A 21,491-nucleotide genomic window follows, 5' to 3' on the forward strand; every position below is an offset into this window, starting at 1 on the left:
CTGTCTCTCTGCTGATCCTTGGCCCACATCCTGCCTCTGGTCTGAAACGCCCTTCCTCCTCAAATCCGACAGACAATTATTCTTCCTCACTTTCAAAACCTTATCGAAGGCACATCTCCTCCAAGAGGCCTTGTCAGACTAAGCCCCACTTTTCCACTCCCTTCTGCCCCACTCTGACTTGCTCCCTTTGCTCTTCCCCTCCCGCCCCAACCCCACAGCACTTATGTATATAACTTTAATTTTATTTATTTGTATTGATGTATATCTTCCCCTCTCTAGTCTGCAAGCTCATTGTGGGCAGGGCACGTCACTGTTTATTGTTGTATTGTACTTTCCCAAGTGCTTAGTACAGTACACAGTAAGTGCCTAATAAAAATGATTGAATGAATGAATGAAGGAGCCAACACACTCATGGGGGGGAAGCAGAGTCCCCTACACACCTCTTCAGAGCAAAGGGACCAGAAATCTGGGCCAGGGAAGACATAGGTTGCCAGTGGGATAAGACTGGAGATGGCTGGGATGGTGCTTCTTCTCTCCCAACGGAATGTGGGGTCAGGATCTTGCTCCAACTTCTGCGTACACCACAGGGTCCAGATCTTTAGAATTGTGGGGCTGGCTTTCTCCCAGAGGGAATCCGGGTATTAAAGTAGAATAGACCAGGGCATCGTCAGGGCTGGGAGAAAGCTGAGGAGAGACAGAACGGGCAGTTGCAGCACTAGGTGGTTTCCATTTCAGCTCCGGAGTCTGCCCCACCACTCAAAAAAAACCTTCCAGAAAGCGGGGCCAGGGGTGAGAGCTGACCCAAGAGTAGAGCTCTGGTTCGGGGAGTTGGGGTGACCGACAAGAGCCAGAGAAGATATTCAGTTCCTGTTCCCTCTGTCTGAGCAAAATGGAGCAAGAGAAGGAACTGTTGACCGTTACCCAAAGCTCCCCAGAGCTGGCTAGAGGATTGCAGATTTGAGTGTTTGGTGAAATCTATGAAGTGATTTGAAAGTGGTCTGAAAGTATCAAAGGAATGTCAGAGAGAGGAGAATGGTCCTTACCTTGGGAGAAGGGAGTGGGAGAAGATCCGAGGTCTGGGCAGCCACTCTTTTAGAGTCTGGGAGGTCTGTAGCATCACAAAGGCAGAAGGACATGTCACAGGGAGAGCTTGGGGGTAGTGGGGAAATGGGAGGGGATCCCCTCCATTCTGAGGGAAAGGGGATCCCAAATCTGGAAATAAGAATCCAGGCTAAGGGGAGGGTTTCAAGTCCTAGGTCTGTGGCATGGCCCTGGGAAGCAGCATTCCCTAGTGGATAGAGCACGGGCCTGCTGGTCAGAAGGACCTGGATTTTAATCCCAGCTCCACCACTTGTCTTTTGTGTCACCCTGGGCAGTCACTTCACATCTCTGTGCCTCAGTTACCTCATCTGTAAAATGGGGATTAAGACTGGGAGCCCTATGTGGGACAGGGACTGTGTTCAATCCGCTTAGCTTGTAATCTACCTCAGGACTTAGAACAGTGTTTGACCCACAGTAAGCCCTTAACAAATACCATCATTAGTAAACGAGAATTATCTTTCTTTGGAAGGTGGGTATGTACAACACTCCCCCCGTTCCCCCGGCCCACACACACACATACCACCATCATTCCCCCGACCCCCAACAGACTCTGTGGCTTGAGGAGAAAACAGGGCACCTACACAACTCTTTTGGGGGCAACTTACATTTCCTCTTCCTCTTCCTGATTAGATAGACGATGGCAACTGTTAGAAGAGTCAGCAGCACGCCGGTAACAAAGGTCAGTGATAAATAGAGGATCATGGAGCTGTTCGGGCAGAGGGAAGAGAGAAGAATCAAATGAACCCTTGATACACAGGCTTTGGAAAGACTCTGCAGGCTACAGGCCTGTTGAGCCCTTGTCTGCTCTGATATTTCACAACACTCAGAAATGGTTTTCCCCTTTGCCTTCTGGACTCACCCCCAGTCAGCTTGAAGCAGTGGGGTCTAGTGGACAGTGCACAGGCCTGGGAGTTAGGACTTGAGTTCTAATGCCAGCTCTGCCACTTGTCTGCTGGCTTGCCTTAAGGAAGTCACTGAACTTCTCCGTGCCTCAGGTACCTCATCTGTCAATTGGGGATGAAGTCTGTGAATCCCCACATGGGACAGGGACTGAATCCAACCTGATAACCTCGTAACTACCTCAGCTCTTAGAAGAGTGTTTGGCACATAGTAAGCGCTTAACAAACACTATCATCAATGTCATCAATCATCACAAACCTTAGATTTTCAAATCATAAAAGACTCAAACCCAAAAATTAACTTAGAGATCATTCTAAGACGTCCAGTGTCGGATAGCAGCAGTAACACTTTGGCTCACGTAAGAGGCTTTAAGATATCCTGGATTCAAAGATGAATATCCAACTCCATTACACTCAGGTCTTCCAAAATGTAGGTTTTTATCATGGGTTCTGGGTGGGAGCATTAGAAACTTTCTCCCAACCCAGTGTGTCCATTTGGGTAGCACCTGATTGCGATGTTGGAAGACAAAGTTGGATGCATGGGTGCATACTACGATGTGGGATTTCCTAGATGTGGGGTTCATCGAGAACATATGCTCACATTGCAGGGGACCTGAGTGTATTAAGATAAAGATTCATTTATCCCAAACATAGTCCCTCCGGCCCCCAGTGCAAACTGCAGGCTATTCAGGAACAGCACAGAATCACTGTCACTACTCCAAAGTTTAGGAAAGGAAGTAAAAATAATGTCTCTGCCTGAAATACCTGGGAAATTAAATTTCTACTCTCAGGTGAATAATAATAATTATGGTATTTGTTAAGAGCTTACTATGGGCCAAGCACTGTTCTAAGCACTGGGGTGGATACAGGGTAATCAGGTTGTCGCACGTGAGGCTCACACTTTTAATCCCCATTTTACAGATGAGGTAACTGAGGCACAGAGAAGCTAAGTGACTTGCCCAAGGTCACACAGCAGACAAGTGGCGGAGCCGGAATTAGAACCCAGGTCTTCTGACTCCCAAGCCCGTGCTCTTTCCACGAAGCCATGCTGCTTCTCTAATGATGATGATAATAATAACTGTGGCATTTGTTAAGCACTTACTAAATGTCAGGCACTGCGGGCCGGGATAGGCACAAAATAATCAGGTCAGACACAGTCCCACAGTCTAAGTAGGAGGGGCATCAGGTATTGAATCCCCATTTTACAGATGAGGAAACTGAGGCACAAAGAATTAAGTGATTCATGTGAGATCACACAACAGGCAAGTGGCAGAGCCGGGATAAAAAAATTCAGGTCCTGTCACCCGGACCTGTGAGCTTTCCATTAGGCCATGTAGAAATCAACGGTACCAAGTTCTGAAAGCACTACCCCTCCAGACAGTAACTTAATAGTGACCACCCCTCTACCTCTCCCATTGCTGCCAACACAAAATTAAAATCAAGCTGGTGTAAGATAGGGCAGACCCCTGAGTTCACATTTACTTCTCAAGATGAGGCGAGGCACAGTGTGAGGAGCCAGGAGTTGGGTGTTGTGAAGTCACGGTGACCGTTGTTTCTACAATGAAAACCAAAGGAGGATGAATGCAACTGCCAATGGGAAAGGCTCCTCTTTTAAAAAAAAATGCTATGTGCCAGGCACTGTTCTAAGCACTGGGGCAGATACAAGCTAATTAAGTCGGACACAGTCCATGTCCTACATGGGGCTCACAGTCTTAATCCCCATTTTATAAATGAGGTAACTGAGAAACAGAGAAGTTAAGTGACTTATTCAAGGTCACTCTGGAGGCAGGTGGCAGAACCGGGATTAGAACTCAGATCACATCTAGGCCCATCCCCTATCCACTAGACCACACTGCTGCCCTCCAGAAGTTGCCTGGGTCCTTCACCTGCCCAGATATCTAATTAGGGCAGAGACTTACTAAATAGGGCCCTGACATCAAACACCTTCTTTTCAACGGGTTCAGGAAAGAGAGACTGGAATGGGAATCTGGGGAGAAGGAAAACAAAGCGTTTAGAAAGGAGCCCTCAGAGGTGCTTCAAACTCCCTCCTGCTTTCTACTGAGGATAGCCCTCTCCTCAGCTTCATGTGAGAGGAATCTACCTGGGATTCTTCTACATAATTTATGAAGATAATCTACATAATCTGCCTGGTAGATCATTCAATTGTATTTATTGAGGGCTTACTTTCTGCAAAGCGCTGTACTAAGCACTTGGGAGAATACAACAACAGACACACCCCTGCCTATAACGAGCTCACAGCCTAGTGGGGGAAACGGACACTAATATACATAAATAAGTAAATTACAGATATATACCTAAGTGCTGTGGGGCTTAAGGTCGGTTCTTAATTGGCACCAATATCAACCTCCCCATCCTGCTACTGGAACGCTGATGTTGTACTCTCCTAAGCCCTTAGTACCATGCTTTGCACACAGTAAGTACTCAAGAAATCCGGATGAATAAATGAATGATTAAACTGAGAGGCTTTAGAGTTCAACACTTGAGACAGGAATCAATTCATCCCACTTGAACCCAGGCGCTGACAGCTGGAAAAGCCCCATGTTATTACCTTAATATGCAAAATAGGGGGACAAATTAGCCTATTTCTCCCTGCCCCTCCTGGCAACTGAGGAAAGGATATTCCAGGTGGCATCCAAGGTCAGTGGACAAGGAAGGTCCACCCCTTGGATTTTGGACCTCACTTTGTCCTAGGCCTGAACTCTTTCCTATTCAGAGGCAGAAGCCATAGAATCTCCCACCTGCTCTTCCCACCCGCCACTTTTTGATCAAGAGTTAAACACAGCAGCTAATGCTGGAGGTTGCAGGAGAGCCATGATTGGCTAAAGATAAGTCCATTTCAGGTACCAAACTCACCAGGGGTCTTTGTGGGTCTGGAGGCTTTATTTCCCATTCTCTTCTCTGGGAATAAAGAAATATTCCAATTAGAAAAATTGACAGGTGTGGCAGCCTGCGCCACTGGGATACATTGTTATTACTGGGAATTATTGTTATTATTATGGTATTTAAGTGCTTACTTGGTGCCAAGCAGTGTTCTAAGCTCTGGGGCAGATTCAAGTTAACAGGTTGGACATTCTCTGTTCCACATGGGGCTCATTCTAAGTAGAAGGGAAAACAGGTTTTAAATCCCCATTTTAATATGAATAATAACAATAATAATAATTGCGGTATTTGTTAATGCATACTATGTGCCAAGCACTGTACTAAGCGCTGAGGTAGATACAAGATAATCAGGTTGGACTCAGTCCCTGTCCCACATAGGGCTTCTAGTCTCAATCCCCACTTTACAGATGAGGTAACTGAGGCACAGAAGTTGAGTGACTTGTTCAAGGTCACACAGCAGATAAGTGGAGGAGCTGGGATTAGAACCCAGGTCTTTTGACTCCCAGGCCTGCGCTTTTTCCACTTGGCTACGCTGCTTGTCAAGTCGTGGGACTGGAACCATAAAACTCTCATAGGCTTGGGGGGCTAAGCCCCAAAACTTACTACAAGTCTTGGCACAATGAGCATTTACCAAATGCTACTATTATTCATTCATTCATTCATTCATTCAATAGTATTTATTGAGGGCTTTCTATGTGCACAGCACTGTACTAAGCACTTAGAATGTACAAATCGGCAACAGATACAGTCCCTGCCCACTGATGGGCTTTCAGTCTAATCGAGGGTGACAGACGGACAAAAACAATAGCAATAAATAGAATCACGGGGATGAACATCTCATTAAGAGAATAGCAATAAATAGAATCAAGGTGATGTACATCTCATTAACAAAATGAATAGGGTAATAAAAACATATACAATTGAGCGGTCAAGCACAGTGCTGAGGGGAGGGGAAGGGAGAGGGGGAGGAGCAGAGGGAAAGGGGGGATACGAGGGCTTAGCTGAGGGGAGGTGAAGGGGGGGTAGAGGCGGAGCAGAGGGAAAAGGGAAGGCCTCTTAGAGGAGCTGAGCTCTAAGTACAGTTTTGAAGAGGGGAAGAAAATTAGTTTGGCGGAAGTGAGGAGGGAAGGCATTCCACGACAGCGGGAGGACGTGGCCCAGGGGTCGACGGCGGGAGAGGCAAGAACAGGGGACGGTGAGGAGATGGGTGGCAGAGGAGCGGAGTGTACGGGGTGGGCAGTGGAAAGAGAAGGGAGGAGAGGTAGGAGGGGGCAAGGTGATGGAGAGCCTTGAAGTCTAGAGTGAGAAGTTTTCGTTTTGTGCGGAGGTCGACTGGAGGTTTTTAAGAAAGGGAGTGACATGCCCAGAGCGTTTCTGCAGGAATGAGCCGGCAGCGGAATGAAGAATAGACTGGAGCGGGGAGAGACAGGAGGGAGATCGGAGAGAAGGCTGACACAATACTATTATTATTTTTTAATGGTATTTAGGCACTTAGTATGTGCCACGTCGCATTAAGCACTATATTATTATTAAATTAGGAGTGGAGAGTGGAGTCCTAGTCTCGATCTAGCCCCTCGTCTTAGGTGACTCAACTGAGCAAAAGATTCTTAGATAGCATGTAGGGGTAATGGGACATCACCAGTGGTATTTACTGAGCCCTTCCTACGTGCAGAGAACCGTGCTAAGCGCTTGGGAAAGTACAATGTACAAAGTATAATGAAAGAACAGTGCTTGGCACATAGTAAGAGCTTAACAAATACCATCATTATTATTATTACAATACAAAAGAGCTGGCAGACACGTTCCATGCACACAGTGAATTTACAGTCTAGAGGGAGATCATAAAATGTTCCCGGAGATAATCTCTGTTCCATTCACTGGCCAAAAAAAAATTGGGAATATATTTGGTGAGCAAAAGATAGGGATGTTTCTAAAAAACCTTAACATTTTAACCTAATCTTGAAGCAGAAATGTAACTATTTTATGACTTTCAAAACTCATATCCAAATCCAAAATACAGACTAGCTACTGAAACGCCACCCTCTTCCCTATAAAAGATAGTTTAATATCACTGAAAATCCTCACCCTCCTAAACCTGAAACTACCAATTAGCTGTTTTCTTTAGAAACATTCATTTAGGACAAGATAAAAAGAAACAGAACAACTTACCTTTAATAGGCACTCCGGTAAGCTTGAGCGTTTCTAGACATTTAGACTTCTTTATTCTTGTAGTCAACTTGACCCATTTTTGCGGCAGTGATGAAATCCAGGACATTGCTAATTTTAATGTAGACCTAAGTGTCGTAAAGGGTTACGGCTGAGGGAAGTTACTTAACTTCTTTGGGCCTCAAGTTTCAAATGTAAAATGGGGATGTAACATTTGTCCTCCTTCCTACTTCTGTCCTTCAGTTATCTTGTACCTACCCCAGCATTTTGCTCACTTTAACTGCTTAATACTACAATTATTTGTCTTTAGCAGTGCTAATATTGGTCATGTGGGAAGAGGACTGCTCTGGGACTTAAAGGAGAGCAGTGGATTACAGTCCCAATATTACCCTCCTGAGGATACACAATCAAGGAGGATGCTTGACCAAGAAGCCAGCTATGGTTTCCTCCCCGGAGAAGCAGGTTCCCTGCAGCAGTTATGAAAAATAGCTGGCTACTGTGGGCATCCAAGACTGTAGTGGCTATCAAGGCAACTGGCTACCAGGTCACATTTACTCATAGTAATATGTCCCCCTTTCTAGACTGTAAACTCGTTATGAGCAGGCAACTAATTCTGTTGTACTGTACTCTCCCAAGGGCTTAGTATAATACTCTGCAGAGAGTAAGTGCTCAATAAATACAAGATACAGCACTGGGACTCCGACATAAATGGACCTAGCCTCTCAAAGGCCTTTGTGTGCACTTTCCACCTTGTTACATGCTTGCCTGCTTTCAATCTTTTCGTATTATATGACTGTATCCCCTACCAGGGAAAGGTGGTCAGCAGAGAACAGAGAGCCAGGGGTTCTGAGCAACCCGCCAGCACCACGATCCTTCAGCCTAGGTTCTCAGGTTTGAAACCTCAGTTTTGCCTCTCACTCCCGTCACCGTCACTGATCTTCCCTGGCAGGGACGAAGCAGTGAGGAATAGTGGATGGAGCATGGGTCTGGGAGTCAGGTCGTGGGTTCCAACCCCAGCTCCACCCACCACTCCTCTGCTGGGTGACCTTGGACAAGCCACTTCACTTCTCCAGGCGTCACCTCATCTGTAAAATGAGGAGACTGTGAGCCCCATGCGGGACAGGGATTCTATTGCCGTATCTACTTTCCCAAGCGCTTAGTACAGTATTCTACACACACTAAGTGCTCATTAAGTACAACTGAATGATTGAACCATCGGGTTCATTCATTCATTCATTCATTCATTCAATAGTATTTATTGAGCGCTTACTATGTGCAGAGCACTGTACTAAGCGCTTGGGATGAACAAGTCGGCAACAGATAGAGACAGTCCCTGCCGTTTGACGGGCTTACGGTCTAATCGGGGGAGACGGACAGACAAGAACAATGGCACTAAACAGCGTCAAGGGGAAGAACATCTCATAAAAACAATGGCGACTAAATAGAATCAAGGCGATGTACAATTCATTAACAAAATAAATAGGGTAACGAAAATATATACAGTTGAGCGGACGGGTACAGTGCTGTGGGGATGGGAAGGGAGAGGTGGAGGAGCAGAGGGAAAAGGGGAAAATGAGGCTTTAGCTGCGGAGAGGTAAAGGGGGGATGGCAGAGGGAGTAGAGGGGGAAGAGGAGCTCAGTCTGGGAAGGCCTCTTGGAGGAGGTGATTTTTAAGTAAGGTTTTGAAGAGGGAAAGAGAATCAGTTTGGCAGAGGTGAGGAGGGAGGGCGTTCCGGGACCGCGGGAGGACGTGACCCGGGGGGCGACGGCGGGATAGGCGAGACCGAGGGACGGCGAGGAGGTGGGCGGCAGAGGAGCGGAGCGTGCGGGGTGGGCGGTAGAAAGAGAGAAGGGAGGAGAGGTAGGAAGGGGCAAGGTGACGGAGAGCCTCGAAGCCTAGAGTGAGGAGTTTTTGTTTGGAGCGGAGGTCGATAGGCAACCACTGGAGTTGTTTAAGAAGGGGAGTGACATGCCCAGATCGTTTCTGCAGGAAGATGAGCCGGGCAGCGGAGTGAAGAATAGACCGGAGCGGGGCGAGAGAGGAGGAAGGGAGGTCAGAGAGAAGGCTGACACAGTAGTCTAGCCGGGATATAACGAGAGCCCGTAATAGTAAGGTAGCCGTTTGGGTGGAGAGGAAAGGGCGGATCTTGGCGATATTGTAGAGGTGAAACCGGCAGGTCTCGGTAACGGATAGGATGTGTGGGGTGAACGAGAGGGACGAGTCAAGGATGACACCGAGATTGCGGGCCTGCGGGACGGGAAGGATGGTCGTGCCATCCACGGTGATGGAGAAGTCTGGGAGCGGACCGGGCTTGGGAGGGAAGATGAGGAGCTCAGTCTCGCTCATGTTGAGTTTTAGGTGGCGGGCCGACATCCAGGTGGAGACGTCCCGGAGGCAGGAGGAGATGCGAGCCTGAAGGGAGGGGGAGAGGACAGGGGCGGAGATGTAGATCTGCGTGTCATCTGCGTAGAGATGGTAGTCAAAGCCGTGAGAGCGGATGAGTTCACCGAGGGAGTGAGTGTAAATGGAGAACAGAAGAGGGCCAAGAACTGACCCTTGGGGAACTCCAACAGTTAAAGGATGGGAGGGGGAGGAGGCTCCAGCGTAGGAGACCGAGAATGATCGGCCAGAGAGGTAAGAGGAGAACCAGGAGAGGACAGAGTCCGTGAAGCCAAGGTGAGATAAGGTATGGAGGAGGAGAGGATGGTCGACAGTGTCAAAGGCAGCAGAGAGGTCAAGGAGGATCAGAATGGAGTAGGAGCCATTGGATTTGGCAAGAAGGAGGTCATGGGTGACCTTAGAGAGAGCAGTCTCGGTAGAGTGGAGGGGACGGAAGCCAGATTGGAGGGGGTCTAGGAGAGAATGGGAGTTAAGGAATTCTATTCTAGGGTTCTCGCTGGGGCTTGGAGAGGAGGAGCAGGAGGGAAGCCCGTTGCCAGGGGCACGTGTGACCTTCATCCACCCCGGCTTCAGGAGGAACCAGGATTAGAACCCAGGTCTCCTGATGCCCTGTCATGCAGTGGTACCACCGGATGACTAGCTTGTGGTAGGCAGCAAATGTGCCTATCAACTCTATTATATTGTAGTCTCCCAAGCGCTTAGTATAGTGCTCTGCACACAGTAAGCACTCAATAAATACGATCGATTGACTGGACAGCAACACACAGTGGTCAGAGAAACAATTTATTAAGGGATATATAAGATTCTGTTTCCAATGGCTAATGAAATGAGCCAGGTCAGTTAGGATGAGAGGTGTTTACACAACTGGCTGGGCTTGGGCCTTCTTGGCCAGCAGCTTTAGGTCTGCAATGCATTGGGCAATTGTCTCTTTTTCCTGCAACACAGAAACACTTTATTAGCCTTCCTCAAAACACACCAGGGAAAGAGGCAGCAAGACTTATTACGTGGTTAAAAATTAACAACTGGGCGGGCTTAATAGGGAACACCATTTCAGAAAAACCTGCTGAAAATGCAACTGAATGGACTGATCTAGGGGTTTTGCCATGTAGGAACTTCCAGAAGTATGAACTAGCATAGTATGCTGCTGGGACACTTAGAAACATCGGATTTTTGTTGTAAGTTTACTACATGTGATTTTTCTTTTTTACTATACGATGGAAAGATTGGATAGGAAGTGTAAATTAGAGAGACGACAGATTGTTGAGGCCAATCAAGTGATGATCACTCACTAAAATGCGGGCCGGTTGCTCCTGAAACTCAAAGAGCAGTACCCTGCTTTATTCAAGACTAGAGCACAGGGTGCAGTGCAGCATGGCCTAGTGGAAAGAGCATAGTCCTGGGAGTCGGAGAACCTGGGTTCTAATCCCAGATCTGCCACTTGTCGGCTGTGTGACCCTGGGCAAGTCACTTAACTTCTTCGTGACTCAGATTCCTCCTCTGTAAAATGGGGATTAAATCCTATTTCCTTCTCCTAATACTGTGACTACCCTATATCTTCCCCAGCTGCTTAGAGAAGCAGCATGGCCTAATGGAAACAGCACAGGCCTGGGTTCTAATCCCAGGTCCACCACTTATCTGCTGTGTGACCCTGGGCAAGTCATTTAACTTCTCTATGCCTTAGTTCCCTCCTCTGCAAATTGGGGGCTGAATATCTGTTCTCTCTCCTTTTTAGACCATGAGCCCCACGTGGGACCTGATTATCTTCTACCTCAGTACAATGCTTGCCACCCAGTAAATACTTAACAAATACCATCGTCTGCTCAAATGGTTCAAGACTCAGCACGGGAGAGAACAGTGGCCAGAGAAACAGCCCCACACTGAACCAATACCTGCTGAGCCGAGATGCTCTGCACAACGTGCTTCTCCACCCAGTTGATCATATGATCTTGCTCCTTCCGCCGCATCATGTTTTGCATGGAGATCTGATAGTCCAGGCGATTCTTCACTTCAGTGTACACCCGATGCAGCCTCTCTCGATAATAGACCTCCAGGGTCATGGCAATGTTATTCTGGGAAGAGGGGGGGAGCAAGTCAACCGATCCATCTCTTGGGCATTATTAGTCGTTGTTTCTCCCTACCCCCCCGTTAAAAATGTCACTTACTCCCTAGGAATTCATGCTGAAAGAAAATTTTGACTTATCCCATTTTCTGTTTGGATGGAGGGTGGACAAGATTGAGACCCTTTTTGTGGCTTGAAATAGGCTACACAAAATAATGACGGAGAAAGGATGTATTTGGTGTGAGGCGGGTGGAGGGGATCATGCTGTGTCTAGTATTCATCTATACTGTGTCACACAATAAGGATTATTGTTTCATTATGCCGCTGGCACTTAATTTAGGCAAAAAAGCCAAACAATAGTTCTATCGTGGACCACCCTGTAGAAAATAAAGACACCTCACTAAGACCACACTTGGGCACAATGAATAAATCAACCTATAATTGTCATTTCTTGGGATCTAGCAGCATGACCTAGTGGCCTGGGAGTCAGAGGACCTGGATTCTGATCCTGGCTCCGCCATGTGTCTGTAGTGTGACTTTGGGCTAGTCACTTAATTTTTTGGTGCCTCAGTTCCTCATTTGCTATTATCTAGAGAAGCAGCGTGGCTCAGTGGAAAGAGCACGGGCTTTGGAGTCAGAGGTCATGAGTTCGAATCTCAGCTCTGCCACTTGTCAGCTGTGTGGCTGTGGGCAAGTCACTTCACTTCTCTGTGCTTCAGTTCCCTCATCTGTAAAATGGGGATGAAGACTGTGAGCCCCACGTGGGACAACCTGATTCCCCTGTGTCTACCCCAGCGCTTAGAACGGTGCTCTGCACATAGTAAGCGCTTAACAAATACCAACATTATTATTATTATTATTTGCAAAATGGGGATGCAATACCTGTGCTCTTTCCTATTTAGAATGAGTCTCACATGTGGGACTTTTATTGTTATTATTATCTAGGCAAGTGAGACTCTGTATCCTGGAAACTAGCCTCATCTACTCTAACATTTACCCTACCCCTAAATCCACTCTAAATCCACTTCAGTGTCTGCCTTTCTTGTGGGCACAGATCATGTCTATCAACTCTGTTATAATATAGTTTTCCCAAGAGCTTAGTATGGTACACAGTAACCGCTCAACAAATACCACTGATTGATAATCCTGGCTCTAAACTTTTCTGACAATCTACCTAAAATTTTCATCTTCAGAGCTTGCTCTTTTCAACACCTTGTAACCAGAGGAGGGATTCTTCTCAGCTTCCAAAAAGACTTACCCTTTGGACATCAAATAGATAGTGGCGCTTTCCAACTAGGGCCTGTTGAGCTTTTTCCACCTCAATTGCATCCTGGATGTGTTTGACTGATGCCTGTTTCACCTCTTCCATCTGGGCAATTTGGTCCTGCAATCAGTTGCACAGAAAACAGACAGCCTATGACTTTAGGAAAAACAAAAGCATTTTTACATTTCTCAATTACCTTTCTCACCAAGATGACAACTAGAAAGAACATAGGAAATGTCAGTGATGAAAATGTACACGATTTATGGGATTCCCAGAGCAAGAAAAGCTATGGTCTAACCGGAAACAGGCAAGACCATTAGGTCAAAATATAGTTCCTGACACACCACTTATTCAAACAACTGCTGGCCTCTATCACATAGCCACTCTGGCCCCTGAAAATGTAGGAAGTGCTGGATTTTGAAAACCCAGTGCTGGCTAGTGATTATCAACAGCACTTAATGCCTGCAAATTCGTAAAATGTTCTGCTATTGTCTACCTTACAAATCTTGTTTTCTAGTCATACCGCATTTAGTTTATCTGCAAACGCCGCCACAGAAGGACCGTATTTTTTAATTCCATAGATGATGAGACTCAGCGTGGCTATGGATGAGAAAGTCTCTGTGGTGATAACATAGATCTCTTTGGAGAGAAGATACAGGACAAGCCCAGTGCCCAACACATAAGGACCTGAAAAGGAAAAGAAAACTAAGGTTACCAAAGAGTCCAGACAGTAATGGGCCGAGAGGATGATTTTCAGTACCATTTCAACATTGGTTCAACAGAAAACTGAGCAGTGCAGTCTTCCTCATCGAAAAAATTCTGCTGTAGCCAGGAAAAAGAAACAGGAGGCATTCAGGGACCTGCAGCAGAACCGAAGGAGCAATACAGACAGCAGGAATGACTGCAATGCCACCACTGTGACAAGGTGTGTGTCCTGTCTCCACCTGGCCCCCACCCAGGCAATGAGGAGATAGTGGTTGGGGCTCATCAGGTCTCTTCCCCCTCCTATTCCCACTCCTGGGGAGGGTGGAACTTCAGCTGCAGCTATTTGAGATGCAGGAAGGACTTCAAGAGTGGAATCATAGAGAAGCAGTGTGGCTCAGTGGAAAGAGATTGGGCTTGGGAGTCAGAGGTCATGGGGTCGAACCCCAGCTCTGCCACTTGTCAGTTATGTGACCGTGGGCAAGTCACTTAACTTCTCGGTGCCTCAGTTACCTACTCTGTAAATGGGGATTAACTGTGAGCCTCACATGGGACAACCTGATTACCCTGTATCTATCCCAGTGCTTAGAACAGTGCTCTGCACATAGTAAGCGCTTAACAAATACCAACATTATTATTATTACTGCTTCTGAAGCTCTAAGGCTTCAGGTTCAATCTTGGGACATGAGAGATGGGAGGAAGCACGCTAGATAAGATCCCACCAGACAAGTTTAAGGCAATCCCAATCACCAATGCAGAGAAGAGTCTAAATATCACATAAGCATGCTAGATCTATCTAAACCCTCGTTCAAAAGCTTTCTTCCACAGCACCCCAGATATTGAAGAATGCTTAGAGAACAGAAAAACTCAAAAACTCAAGTGGGATAAGAACAGCTCTGATAGTGAAACAGCTCTAGCCCATGGGAATCAAAGTCAGTGATAAAATGCATAATTTTGCCCCCCAAATGGTTTCTCAAACTAAACCCTCAATCAGATATCAGACTGTAACATTTCAGAAAGAATGTCTGTTATGATCAGATGACCTGGCTGCCTGCTTACTCGATTTCTACTGCAGCCCAGCCCACACACTTCGCTCCTTTAGGGCCAGCTTGCTCACTGTGCCTCTATCTCATCCATCTTGCCACCGACCTCTTTCCCACACCCTCCCTCTGGCCTGGAACTTCTTTCCCTTCCATCTCTGCCAGACCACCACTCTCTCCACCTTCAAAACCTTTTCTAAGACTCATCTCCCCCAAGAGGCCTTCACCAATTAAGCCCTCTCTTTCCCCAAATCACTCCTTCTCTGGCATTTTATGTACTTGGATCCGTACCCTTTGGCCACTTGGTATTCACTTCACCCTCAGCCCCACAGCACTTTATGTACGTATCCATAACTTATATTACTGTCTCCCCCTCTAGACTGTAAGCTTGTTGTGGGCAGGGAACATGTCTACCCACTTTGTTGCACAGTACCCCGCTCACAGTAAGCACTCAAACACCGCTGACTGTTAACAAATGAAGGTAGGTCACTCAGATCTAAAAACTACTCTTGCTCACCTGTGACTCCGGTTTTGGGATACAGAAACTGGAAGAATTCCTCAGGAATCAAACCAAAACGAACTTTTCCTCCATGCTCAGGGAGAGGGGGTAATGGAGCCAAACATGGTTGTCCTGTGTGAAAGATCCTTGATGCTTGCAAAACCCTAAAAGTAATCAAAGGGTTAAAAATATTCAACTTTTAGTTGGGGGGAAAAAAGAAGGACGGGACAAGGCGGGACTCCCTTTGTTCTAGCTCCCTAATCCCTGCAAGCCAGGGAACACACTGTATTTACCTGATGTGAAAGACTGGTTTCTGCACAACCTAAAGAGAGAGGCTACAGGGTTTGAAGAGGTGGACGGCAACAAGACGACCACTGTCAAAAGCCCATTTCAACCCTCGTGCTTCTCATTTTATTAGACACCCCCACCCCGCGGAGAGGCTAAGCAGTGATCCTGACTGGACAAAGCAAAGAGAAGAGTGTCTTAGAGCCGCAACCAAAAACATTCACCCTAAGATTTAAAGTCACAGTTAACAAGCATAAGCAGATCGGAGAGAGGGAGGGGTAAACACAAGTAGAAGGTGCAATAATGCGATTATCAAAAAATCCATCACAGTCCTGGTATGGATCCATACAGACTAGGAAATATTTCCTCTGTACGCTGTGCTGAGGGGATCCTAAAGTGAGGGATATAGACAAATGAGGAGAGGGTTTGGAAAAAGAATAAAAAATGGTTAAAGGAGTCTAGGTTGTTTAGAGAGGAAGAGGTCAGTGGGTAACAATGCTGCAAGCCTAGGTGTCTAGTCCACGAGGACGATAGGGGTGACTGCCCCCATAGCTTTTTGTGCTGAATTCTTGCTTACCCCAGGGTCTCTGATATGACCCATCAAAAGGATGCAAATGCCTATTAGTTTTGTGAAGCTTGGCCTTTTCCAGTACCCACTGGGTGGCAAGAACTGTGAGCCGAGATTGATAAGACTTGGGTTCTATCCCAGCTCTGCCGCTTGCCTGCTGTGTGATCTTGGGCAAGCCACTTAACTTCTCTATAGCTCAGTCTCCTTCTCAGCACACCTGTTCTGCCTCCTATTAAATAGTGATCCCCATGCGGAACAGGGATGGCACGCAACCTGATCAACCTGTATTTAATCCAGTGCTTGGCACATCGTAAGTGCTTAACAAATATCACAATTTTAGGAGGTATAGGAGCCTCTTTGGGAGCCTTCTAAAACCCCTGCCCTACTTTCTCCATACCCAAAATGAAAACTTGGCAGCTATGGCTTCATGTATACATGGGGGCTTTATGGGCGGGATGTTGACAGCTCCCTATATCTACTGAGTGCCTGACAAAAATAAATTGACTTAAAATTAAAACCAGAAAGATTATGGTTGGACATCTTAAGAACTGCTTATATCAGGTTAACAAACGCTGCAGTAGGCTACCAAAGGAGGTAGAGACTCCACTCTCGAAGCTTTCTAAGGAATCACTAGACACCTACCTGACCTGGATGGCTTAGTCACAGTGAAGTGAAATTCTAAGTTTAGTAATACAGCCCTAGTCTGGGCTGTGGCAGCCGTGGGCCATGTGAGGTTGCCTCTTACCCCAGGTGCTGCACAGGTAGCTGCAGGGCCCAGAGGCCCGGCTGAGCCCAGAGTCAGAGTGAGATATTGTCTACGTTTCTGTGAGAAAGAGGGGTTGAGGGATGCTTACCCTGGTCCCAGAAGGGCTGCATTCTTCAGGGCAGGAGCTGAGGAGACACATGGACTAAGTCAACAAGGGCCAAACTTCACTCTGCACATAGTAAGCGCTCAATAAATACTATTGAATGAACATCCCTAACCCGCTGGCTCCATATAACGTGCCCTTTCCAAATTCTCAGGCATCTCCCTCGCCTCCAGCCTCCTCAGTTCCCAGGGCCTCACGCCCCTCTCTGCCTGGCTTCGATTAACCCCCAGAGCTCCTCCGACCCCCACACACCCCGCTGACCTCAGGAACCTGCCAAAACCCTGGCCGGCTATGCCGACCTTCACCCGGGCCTTTGGGCCCTCAGGCCTCCTCACTGTGAACCTGCACCCTGCCGGCCCCAGCGACCTCTACCTCTAGCGTCCCCCCGACCCCCAATCACCCTCTTCTGTTCCCCTTCCTCTCATCCTTGACCCCCAGGATCCCCCGAGCCCTCTCCTGTACCCCTGCCTCTCGTCCTTGCCCCCGACACCCTAAATTCCTCTTGTCTTTCCCGCCCATGGGGCCCCCCAATTTTCATCTGCTGTCCTTCCTCTCATCCTTGCACCCCATGATACCCCACATTTCCTTCTCCCATTGCCCTTCCTCTTGCCCTTGCCCCCTTGGACCTCCCGAAAATTCCTCTCCCGTTGCCCTTCCTCTCGGCCTTGTCCCCCAGGACTCCCCTGAGCCCTCTCTGGTACCCCATCCTCTCGTCATTGCCTCCCGGGACCCCCCCCCCCCAATTTCCCTCTTCCGTTACCCTTCCTCTCGTCCTTGCCCCCCAGGACGCCCCATATTTCCTTCTCCTGTTGCCCTTCCTCTCGTCTTTGCCCCTCAGAACCCCCCACAAATTATCTCTCCTGCTCCCCTTCCTCTCGCCCTTGACCTCTAGGACCCCCCCCAAATTTTCCTCTCCTATTCCCCTTCCTCTTGTCCTTGACCTCTAGGACCCCCCCAAATTTTCCTCTCCTATTCCCCTTCCTCTTGTCCTTGACCCCCAGGACTCCCCCAATTTCCCTCTCCTGTTCTCCTTCTAGTCCTTGCCCCCAGGACCCCCTCCCCAATTTCCCTCTCCTGTTCCCTTTCCTCTCACCCTTGATCCCTAGGACCCTCCAAATTTCCTCTCCTGTTCCCCTTCCTCTCGTCCTTGCCCCCCAGGATTCCCCCAATTTCCCTCTCCTGTTCCTCTTCTTTTAGTCCTTGTCCCCAGGACCCTCCAAATTCCCTCTTCTGTTCCCCTTCCCCTCGCCCCTCAGGACCCTCCAAATTCCCTCTCCTGTTCCCCTTCCTCTCGTCCTTGACCCCTAGGATCCTCCAAATTCCCTCTCCTGTTCCCCTTCTAGTCCTTGCCCCCAAGACCCCCCCAAATTTCCCTCTCCTGTTCCCCTTCCTCTCGTCCTTGGCCCCCAGAACCTCCCAGATTCCCTCTCCTTTCCCCTTCTAGTCCTTGCCCCCCAGGACACCCCAAATTTCCCTCTCCTGTTCCCCTTCCTCTCGTCCTTGCCCCCCAGGACCCTCCAAATTCCCTCTTCTGTTCCCCTTCCCCTCGTCCTTACCCCCCAGGACCCTCCAAACTTCCCTCTCCCGTTGCCCTTCCTCTTGTCCTTGCCCCCCCAGGACGCCCCAAATTTCCCTCTCCCGTTGCCCTTTCTCTCGTCCTTGATCCCTAGGACCGCCCCCAATTTCCCTGTCCCGTTGCCCTTCCTCTCGCCCTTGCCCCCGGACGCCCCCTCTCCCACTTTCCCTCCGCCGCCACCCCCTTCCGCGTGTGTCCGGGGAGGGGAGGAGGCCGGGGTCCTCCCGCGGGTCCCGGGGCTTCCGCCTCCTCACCGGCATTGGCCAAAGCGGCCAGCACCGCCCGGGACAGCATAGCCGCGGCGGCCGGGACCAGCCCACCCTCTGACCCCGCCGACCGACCGACCGACCGACCGGCCTAAGATGGCGGCGCCCAAATCTCGCGAGAGCAAGACGGGCCCCGCCCCTCGGGGTGGGGGGAGTTAAGGAGAAGCAGCGTGGTTCAGTGGGAAGAGCCCGGGCTTGGGAGTCAGAGGGCACGGGTTCGAATCCCACCTCTGCCCCTTGTCAGCTGTCCTTCCGCGGTCCTGGAATGCCCTCACTCATTCTCTTCCCCTTTTCAAATCCCTACTTAAAGCTCACCTCCTCCAAGAGGCCTTCCCAGACTGAGCTCCCCCTTTTCCCTCTGCTCCCTCTACCCGCCCCTTCACCTCTCCGCAGCTAAACCCTCTTCTCCCCCCTCTCCCTCTGCTCCTCCCCCTCTCCCTTCCCATCCCCTCAGCACTGTACTCCTCCGCTCACCTGTAAATATCCTCATCACCCTATTTATTTTGTTTAATGAGATGTACATCACCCTGATTCTATTTATTTGCTACTGGTTTAATGAGTTGTTCTTCCCCTTGACTCTATTTATTGCCATTGTTCTTGTCTCTCTGTCTCCCCCGATTAGACTGTAAACCCGTCAAAGGGCAGGGACTGTATCTGTTGCCGATTTGTCCATTCCAAGCGCTTAGTACAGTGCTCTGCACATAGTAAGCGCTCAATAAATACTATTGAATGAATGAATGACTGTGGGCAAGTCACTTCACTTCTCTAGGCCTCAGTGACCTCATCTGTCAAATGGGGATTAACTGTGAGCCCCACGTGGGACCACTTGATGACCCTGGATCTACCCAAGTGCTTAGAACAGTGCTCTGTACAGAGTAAGCACTTAGCAAATACCAACATGGTGACTGAGTACTTTAAATAATACTACTACTAATAATAATGCTGGCCAACGGTGAGGAGTTTTTGTTTGACTTGAAGGTGGATGGGTAACTACTGGAGTTTCCTGAGAAGAAAGTAACGTGGCTCAGTGGAAAGAGCCCAGGCTTGGGAGTCAGAGGCCATGGGTTCGAATCCTGTCTCTGCCACATCAGCTCTGTGACTTTGGGCAAGTCGTTTGACTTCTCCGTGCCTCAGTTACCTCATCTGTAAAATGGGGACTAAGACTGTGAGCCCCACTGGGACAACCTGATCCTGAGGAGCGGGGGAAACATGAACTGAACGTTTCTGTAGAAAAATGATCTGGGCAGTAGAATGAAGTAGAGACAGGAGGCAGGGAGGTCAGCAGGGAGGCTAATATATTTTTATTACCCTATTTATTTTGTTAATGAGGTGTACAGCCCCTTGATTCTATTTATTGCAATTAAGTTGTCTTGTTTTTGTCCGTCTCCCCCAATTAGACTGTAAACCCATCTTTGTCTGTTACCAAATTGTCCATTCCAAGCACTTAGTACCAAGTTCCAAGTCACTTCACTTCTCTGGGCCTCAGTGACCTCATCTGTGACCAGTGGAAAGAGCTCGGGCTTGGGAGTCAGAGGTCATGGAATTGAATCCCAGCTCTGCCACTTGTCAGCTGGGTGACTGTGGGCAAGTCACTTCACTTCTTTGGGCCTCAGTGACCTCATCTGGAAAATGGGGATTAACTGTGAGCCTCACGTGGGACCACCTGATGACCCTGTATCTCCCCCAGCGCTTAGAACAGTTCTCTGCACATAGTAAGCGCTTAAAAAATACCAACATTATTATTATCATCTGTAAAATGGGGATGAAGTCTGTGAGCCCCACGTGGGACCACCTGATGACCCTGTATCTCCCCCAGTGCTTAGAACAGTGCTCCGCCCATAGTAAGCGCTTAACAAATACCAACAATTGTTATTAACTGGAAAATGGGCATTAATCGTGAGCCTCACGTGGGACCACCTGATGACCCTGTATCTCCCCCAGTGCTTAGAATAATAATGTTGGTATTTGCTAAGCGCTTACTATGGGCAGAGCACTGTTCTAAGTGCTGGGGTAGACATGGGGGAATCAGGTGGTCCCACGTGGGGCTCACAGTCTTCATCCCCATTTTACAGATGAGGTAACTGCTTAGAACAGTGCTCTGCACAGAGTAAGCGCTTAACAAATACCAACATCATTATAAATCCTATTGGATGGATGGATGGATGGACTGCTCTCTCTAAGGTAACCCATGACCTCCTTCTTGCCAAATCCAATGGCTCCTACTCCATTCTGATCCTCCTTGACCTCTCTGCTGCCTTTGACACTGTCGACCATCCCCTCCTCCTCCATACCTTATCTCGCCTTGGCTTCACGGACTCCGTCCTCTCCTGGTTCTCTTCTTACCTCTCTGGCCGGTCATTCTCGGTCTCCTTCGCGGGCGCCTCCTCCCCCTCCCATCCTTTAACTGTTGGAGTTCCTCAAGGGTCAGTTCTTGGCCCTCTTCTGTTCTCCATTTACACTCACTCCCTCGGTGAACTCATTCGCTCTCACGGCTTTGACTACCATCTCTACGCAGATGACACGCAGATCTACATCTCCGCCCCTGTCCTCTCCCCCTCCCTTCAGGCTCACATCTCCTCCCGCCTCCGGGACGTCGCCAACTGGATGTCGGCCCGCCACCTAAAACTCAACGTGAGCAAGACTGAGCTCCTCATTTTCCCTCCCAAACCCGGTCCTCTCCCAGACTTCCCTATCACCGTGGATGGCACGACCATCCTTCCCGTCTCTTGGGCCCGTGATCTCGGTGTCATCCTTGACTCGTCTCTCTCGTTCACCCCACACATCCTATCCGTTACTGAGACCTGCCGGTTTCACCTTTACAATATCACTAAGATCTGCCCTTTCCTCTCCACCCAAATGGCTACCTTACTGCTACGGGCTCTCGTTATATCCCGG

The 21,491-nt window shown here is 48.5% G+C and overlaps 2 protein-coding genes across 2 annotated transcripts; both read right to left on the minus strand.

Annotated features, from left to right (window-relative positions):
- Window positions 1-345: 345 nt before the first annotated feature.
- On the minus strand, window positions 346-5,064 carry C7H1orf162 (chromosome 7 C1orf162 homolog). The gene is made up of 6 exons (XM_039912702.1): window positions 5,036-5,064; window positions 4,875-4,919; window positions 3,483-3,555; window positions 1,707-1,807; window positions 1,044-1,108; window positions 346-684 (listed from the first exon to the last, which is right to left on the minus strand). The coding sequence occupies exons 2-6, from the start codon at window positions 4,909-4,911 to the stop codon at window positions 553-555; spliced, it is 408 nt and encodes a 135-aa protein (XP_039768636.1). The 5' UTR covers window positions 4,912-4,919; window positions 5,036-5,064; the 3' UTR covers window positions 346-552.
- Window positions 5,065-10,237: 5,173 nt separating this feature from the next.
- On the minus strand, window positions 10,238-18,707 carry ATP5PB (ATP synthase peripheral stalk-membrane subunit b). The gene is made up of 7 exons (XM_029069780.2): window positions 18,585-18,707; window positions 16,740-16,776; window positions 15,051-15,196; window positions 13,315-13,478; window positions 12,786-12,911; window positions 11,358-11,537; window positions 10,238-10,402 (listed from the first exon to the last, which is right to left on the minus strand). Exons 1-7 carry the CDS (start codon window positions 18,622-18,624, stop codon window positions 10,325-10,327), a joined length of 771 nt encoding a protein of 256 aa, XP_028925613.1. The 5' UTR covers window positions 18,625-18,707; the 3' UTR covers window positions 10,238-10,324.
- Between the last annotated feature and the right edge of the window lie 2,784 nt (window positions 18,708-21,491).

Source organism: Ornithorhynchus anatinus, chromosome 7 (assembly GCF_004115215.2).
Source record: "Ornithorhynchus anatinus isolate Pmale09 chromosome 7, mOrnAna1.pri.v4, whole genome shotgun sequence".
Taxonomy (NCBI): Eukaryota; Metazoa; Chordata; class Mammalia; order Monotremata; family Ornithorhynchidae; genus Ornithorhynchus; species Ornithorhynchus anatinus.